Raw genomic sequence first — 6,532 nt, 5'->3', positions numbered from 1 at the left:
GTCGAAACGTGGTTCCTGTGGTGGTGGTGCATCAACCCGCCTGCTGCCTTGACATCATTATCGCTTCCTAATCAGCGTTTACAGAAGACAATGAGAACATCTTTCGGTCTTATTTTATACAGTAAGCACTGATCAAAACTTTATGTCTTCACCAGTCACGTGCGTGGCAGAGGTGCTTACTCACTACCCCTCCATACACGTCCACGTGGAAAAATTGCTGGTGAGTTACGTCATTGTTCAAAGTGATGAATTAATAAACTTCAACCAATCATAGACAAAATACACAAATACTTTATACTTCTATTTCAATACATTTCAGTAGAAAGTATTGTACTTTTCACTTCAAATTAAGAGTTTAGCTAAAAAAACATCAGTTAATAAAATATGATATATACATATATGTACATTTTGTTGCTAATTCTTCTGTAATTGTACTTAAGTGTTTTTTTGGGTGCAGGACTTTTAATGGTGCTCTTTCATTTTAGTTGTTATGTAGTATTCATCTGGACTCAGTGTACACATTTTTTTTTCTTCTACTGTGCTGCTGGCAGTGCGGAAACCTTCACCAAACATCTGCAGTCTCATTATCGCCCACAGAGCCATTTTGTCAGGAATCTCCCCTCATTCTGTGCTTCTTTTTTAACCTGTATATTCTTGGTAGTTCATTATGTCATGCACCACATAATCACATCGCAGTTATAGTAAAACAGGCAGTAAAAACAGCTTTTGGTGTGTGCAGCGTGGAGATCGGAGACAGTATAGGCTACACTCGGCTACATCAAGCGTGTACAGTATAACGCAGCGTCAGCGTTAAATGCAACAACTTCTGAACACTCGACATCAGAGATGTGCGTCGCAGAGGACAACTAAAGTACAGCGGGCAATTTGAATTTTTCAGCATTTTGCAGATGAATATACATGTTTTCAGTAGCTGTGTAGCCGGTAGCACCTGTCCATGCTGCTCTCCTCGGCTGGAAACTGAATAGAGGAACCCCCCTCGTGAATCAGATTGTGCCGATTTCACATCCACAAGCTTTTCAGGCTTAGTTGCAATTGCAAACATGCAGGCGACACGTTTCCAAGAATAAAAGGTCCGTGATTCTTGCAGCAGAGAGCCAACTGAGGGGAGGGGGTTCCCTCTCGTTCCCTCTCTCTCTCTCTCTCTCTCTTTCTCTTTTTCAAATACAGTAGGGTACGTGCTGGCAGAAGCGAGGCTGGACTGGAGACGGTGCTCCGGGGTCCAGTACGGTGCTGGGACGGGATTCTTACTGAACAGATATTTTATAAGAAGAGCCGAAGATGCTGGGGAACTGGAGGATCCTGTTTTCCCACGTGTGCAGCAGCAGCAGCTTCCTTTTGCTCTGGATCCTCGTCGGCTTGAATGTGGAGGAGGTGGCGGGGTCCCAGCAAGGGATCCCTCTGTCAGTGTGAGTGAGAAGCTCTGCAACTTTGTTTCACATGGAATTAAGTAATATGTTGATCCCTTACGGGCAGGACTTGTAACCAGAAGTGCAATATTTTTACATTGACTTTTTGTATAAGCCATTTATTAAAGAGGTTTAAACAGGTTACAGGAACAGAGAGATTGGGATTTTTTGTGAAAATCTCCATCATCTGATTCTTGTTTGTCTTAAAATGACCACCATGTGGAGTTTAATTTAGCCACAGACATCTGTCTGTATTCCCACACACAGGCCATATTACAGTAGGTTTAACTATTGGTAGAGAGTGACACTATAGGTAGTTGGAAACAAGCAATCACACATGTGATTATAATAAATAAGCAGCATGATTAAAAAATCACAGAAGGTGGAGTAATTCAAAATGTGACATGTTGATTAAACTGCTGCAGTAAAGAGGTTAAGATATTTAACTCTTATTTGTCTTATTTTGTTATATGGTTGCATTATATACAATCAATAAAGGATAATAATAATAATAATAATAATAATAATAATAATAATAATAATATAAAGTTATTAAAATATATGGTTCTGCTAAAAACAAGACAAAGATTTTTATATCACATGGACTTTAGAGGTACATTTTTAATGGCGCATTTTATCTCAGTTGGTTTTTTATGTCTAACATATTTCAAATTGATGAAGAGCAGGTCATTTTTTTACAAACTTTCTGATTACTGTAAATTGTTACAGTTGAAATCACAATTATATGCAGACCTTCACAAGTGCAATCTAATCATTCACAATTGTCTACATATCACAACAATAATGAACTGATAATGAATCACCGTTTTCTTGATATGTTAGATTGTAACTGCAGCAGATTGAGAGACTTGTTAAATTGCAAAACCTTTTACTCTGGGAACCTTTTTTTGCAGAATTCTTTTCCTGTTTCTACCTAAAACACTTTAAACACAAGACTATGTAAAATCCAAAATAAAAGTCTAAAATGTAAATGTGTACTCAAAAAGTTTCTCACCCCGATATCATGCCAAAGTTACATATTTGTACGTATTTAAACTCTGTGCACAGATTCAAAAAGGCTAGATTGCGCACCTATAAAGCATTTTAAATCATTTTCCTGCAAGGTCTTAAAATGGTCAGGTTAGTTTAAAATATTACAGAAACAATACGATTTTGCAAAACAGTAGAAAATAGAACATCAACTGAGATCTAATTATTCTTAAAAAAAATGTTTGGGGTTTGTTTTAGAAAAAGGTTGTGCTCAGGAAACACCTCTGAGCTGTTTTTGAAAAGTTGGTTGTGCAGATGAGGACAGTTCAACCACCTCATGTAACTACAAATCCTTTATTTCGTAAACATACTTTTATAAATGTAATTTTCCTTAATTTCTGAATATTTAAATCAGGCCCCAATCTTAAAGCAGCATCTATGTCTTCTGTAGGATGGTTACACGTTCTACATTTTATGTACAGTATTTCACTGCCACGCTTAGTCATTTACAGTTTAAAAAAGCTCCAATAAGTATAGATCATCAAATGTACAAGCAACCATCTGTCAGGAGAGTGAAGGTCAGGGACACCAGAGCCATGACGATAATCTTTTGACTGATTGGTCAGAAAAAAAGCTAAAAGGAAATGACAGCTGAGGAGAGATTAAAGGCATTTAAAAGCAGCTGGGCCGAGGAGAGGACAAGCAGGTGATAAAGATATGACTGGTGCTCAAACTGAAATCTCATATACTTTGTTAAGAATGGTTTTAAATGTCTTTTTGTAAGTAACTTAGATATTATTTTTATTGATTTAATTGAATCACTTACCTTATGTAATTATTTTCACATTTTTATGCACATTTTTCCACAATACTTGGGAGATTGTTGGCTAAATTCTTATTTGTCTGTTTTGTGTTTTAGCGTGAAGCTCTGGGCTTCGGCATTTGGTGGAGAAATTAAATCCATTTCTGCAAAATATTCTGGATCCCAACTACTGCAAAAGGTATTCTTCTTACGTCCCAGTCTTGTGTGAACATGCATGTTTCCCTTTGTCTGATGGTCATGTAGTTACACACATTGCATGATATAAAGTATTCCCTCTCTAATGGCTGCAGAGACATTTCGGTGTCACAGCTGAATGCTGATGCGTTGTTTTAGAGGAGACTCAGGTGTGAGACAGAGCTCTGTGTGTGTGTGTGTGTGTGTGTGTGTGTGTGTGTGTGTGTGTGTGTGTGTGTGTGTGTGTGTGTGTGTGTGTGTGTGTGTGTGTGTGTGTGTGTGTACTTGATACGGCCCATTAACCACGGCTCTGATTCCTCTTTCATCTCATCTCTCCAGTTAACTCTCTGGAGTCAAGAGTTTCAACCTCTGGATATGAATGCGACAAGGAGACAAATTGAACAAGTGTGTGGTTGGTTTCGATAGTGGGTGAGGGGGTGTTGAAATGATGACTGAAATCAGTAGAGAATGAGGGATGACTCAGTGCAGTAGATTTAACTTTCTGACCACTTAAAGGCAAAGGTGGGCTCTGTGTTTACAGGCCTCTGGTGAGTCAGGTGGATAAACGGTGAACTGTTCATCAGCATGCTTATAAGGTATTTAATGTGTGTGTAAACTCTCCTTTACAGTCGTGTCTTATGACATTTTAAAAGGCATTAAATCTCTAATTAATTCTGGTTTCAGCCTTAAATTTTCCCCTTAATAAGTTAAAGAAATTTTGACTTTGCAAAAGAAGAGAAAAGAAAGAAAATACGAAGCGACAGACTGGACGATAAACACATGCACACAGCCACAAAAATATTATCACATTTAACAAGCCCTACATTTAAAAAAGTACACCCTCTCTCTGTGACAGTTTTATAGACTTGTTTCAACAGACTTTATGATACTTAGACCATGTGAAATAGTCAAACCCAACACACCATGTATTTATGGCTGCATCATTACATCAAACGTAAATGTTCTACAAATCGTGTGCATTATTTCATTTATGCTTCCCCAAAATGCAGCCTGGTGTATTAGGTATATTTAGAAACTCTGCACTAGAATGTGCAGAATGTGTAGAAAGTTGTATTAGTTGTATTTAGTTCTGTGGATCCGAGAAAAAAAGCTTGGACAACACATAACACATAACATGAGCTTGTAACAGTGGACGCACAAGAAGCTCTGTGGGTTGAAGAGGTTAAACCCTGATAAAGGGTTATGTACGTGCAAAGCATACCACAAACATATACAGTAGGTTACCAACCCTTTAGGTTCTAGCCAAACTAAATAATGGCATTTTAAGAATTTTATACTCAAATGTCTCAGGTCTCTTTTCTGTCTAATCAGCAGTTAAAAATGTTTTTTACTCTGGGTTGAACATAATGCATGCTGGGTTTAAATCCTGGGTTTTGTAGAACACACTACAATACAGTCATAAATAAAACCGTATCTAAAATGTCCTGTTTTAGTTTTTCTATTTCAGCTGGTTGACTTAGTTCTTCTGTATGTTATGAGGCTGTAGTTTGTGGTGTGAGTTGAAATGAACTGCATTTTATTGATAGGTGTTTTCAATACTGTGTCAATCAAATTTTATATATACAGTATGAAAGAACAAAAATGTTGGAGTCACCTTTTTAATCATGCATTTCAATTAAAGAACACCACAAACTTCAGGCTAAAAAATGACAACAGATTTTGCCTCTCTGACAACTGAGTTTAATTTTCAGAGTTGATTTATTACAGGACTACATCACAGTGGACAGCTGTTTCTATTTTTCTGGTCACTCGGTGGACATGGCATCCATTTAACTCATATACAGTATAAATCCATTATAGACCATTGTCAACTGGGACACTGTGATCTATTAGCCTGGAAATCCAGACCCAAATCCGAAAGATTAAGGGTCTGGCAATGAGTAATGAAAATGGCCCAACTCGAGGGGCTGCACCAAGCATGCATTTGAAAATCTCACTGGTAACACTACGACCAATCACAACAATACACAGGGTGACGTATCCAGAGCGTACCCATGCGCTTTAGCTACCAGCGGAGCTAACTGGTAGATTAAATTCTTGCCGTATCCGGTCGGCAAAACAGCCAAAACGTCCTTCTTGCAAAGGAACGATTCAAGCACCGTCTTCTGTTCCTCTTTTAGATTAAAAGTGAAGTCTAACTCGTTCATTGTAGCGGCCAAAGCCGTTTCAAACTGGTGTTCATCAGTAGCCATCTTGCAATGTTTACTAAATGACTTTGACGTCGCAGCACTGTCGTCATCTGTTTAGCTCGCCTCTGGCCCGCCTATATCAGATACACCGATGTGATTGGTGCAGCACGGCTACAAGGGCATAGTTAATGAGCATCATTTCTGAATGCCAGAGTGACTCGCTGAGCAAATTCAAATTGTGCTCTCGCGAGAACTTTGGATTTCCATGGTAGTGGTCTATAACAATTCTTTACTTTCTTCCTGTAGGTTAAGTTACTAGAGTCCCCGTCATACTTGTTAACCCTCTGCATTTGACCCATCCTCACTATTTTAGGAGCTGTGGGCTATCACAGCGCCGCGTCCGGGGACCAACTCCAGTTCTGAGGCCAGTGCCTCGGTCAAGGGCAATAGCAGGATTAATCCTAAAAACGCTGCATGTCTTGGAGCGTGGGAGGAAAGAGGAGGAACCAGAGGAAGTCCACGCAAACATGGGGAGAGCGTTCAAACTGCATATAGAAAGCGGCTCCTGGGTCCAAACCTAGGACCTCCTTGCTCTGAGGTGACAGTTCCTTAATGTAAGATAAGATTTAAAGTTCAAACGTGTGTTGGAAGCTGAAGCACTGTCCTCCATTTGTTACCAAATATGTATTTCATCTTTGTACAAAAACATTTTGCAATATGCCCTGCAGATTTGTTCCATTTTTTGTGTGTATGTAAGCACTTTGCTTGTGTTCCTGTTCATGGAGGCATGTCTGGAGAGAGCTGTGCCGAGCCAGTCAGCATAAAGCAGTGAGCTGTGAGGGAACTGACGGGTCGTTAGGGACTGGTCATTAAGGCTGATCATTAGATGCTTTTATGGTGAATTACCCGATTTCACCAAGATTTTCTGCAAAGGGGGAAACATTGGGGATCTTCAAGCTACCGGCCTC

At 39.1% G+C, this 6,532-nt stretch overlaps 1 protein-coding gene across 5 annotated transcripts in view; it reads left to right on the top strand.

Moving 5' to 3' along the window:
• Positions 1-723: 723 nt before the first annotated feature.
• cacna2d3 (calcium channel, voltage dependent, alpha2/delta subunit 3) overlaps positions 724-6,532 on the top strand; it is a 35,036-nt gene continuing 29,227 nt past the window's right edge. Inside the window, exons 1-3 of one of the 5 annotated variants that reach the window (XR_004897738.1) lie at positions 724-1,427; positions 3,337-3,418; positions 5,938-6,162. Coding sequence is in view for 4 of the 5 variants with exons in the window: in XM_031287478.2 (XP_031143338.1) it covers positions 1,300-1,427; positions 3,337-3,418; positions 5,938-6,162 (435 nt within the window). In the remaining variant the exon portion in view is untranslated. The remainder of the gene's footprint in view (positions 1,428-3,336; positions 3,419-5,937; positions 6,163-6,532) is intronic. The other 4 variants (XM_031287478.2, XM_031287477.2, XM_036002614.1 and 1 more) reach the window with 4 other exon arrangements.

This window comes from Sander lucioperca, chromosome 6 (assembly GCF_008315115.2).
Source record: "Sander lucioperca isolate FBNREF2018 chromosome 6, SLUC_FBN_1.2, whole genome shotgun sequence".
Classification (NCBI taxonomy): domain Eukaryota; kingdom Metazoa; phylum Chordata; class Actinopteri; order Perciformes; family Percidae; genus Sander; species Sander lucioperca.
Note: the sequence above shows the minus strand (reverse complement) of the source record. Positions and strands in the feature narration are given on the sequence as shown.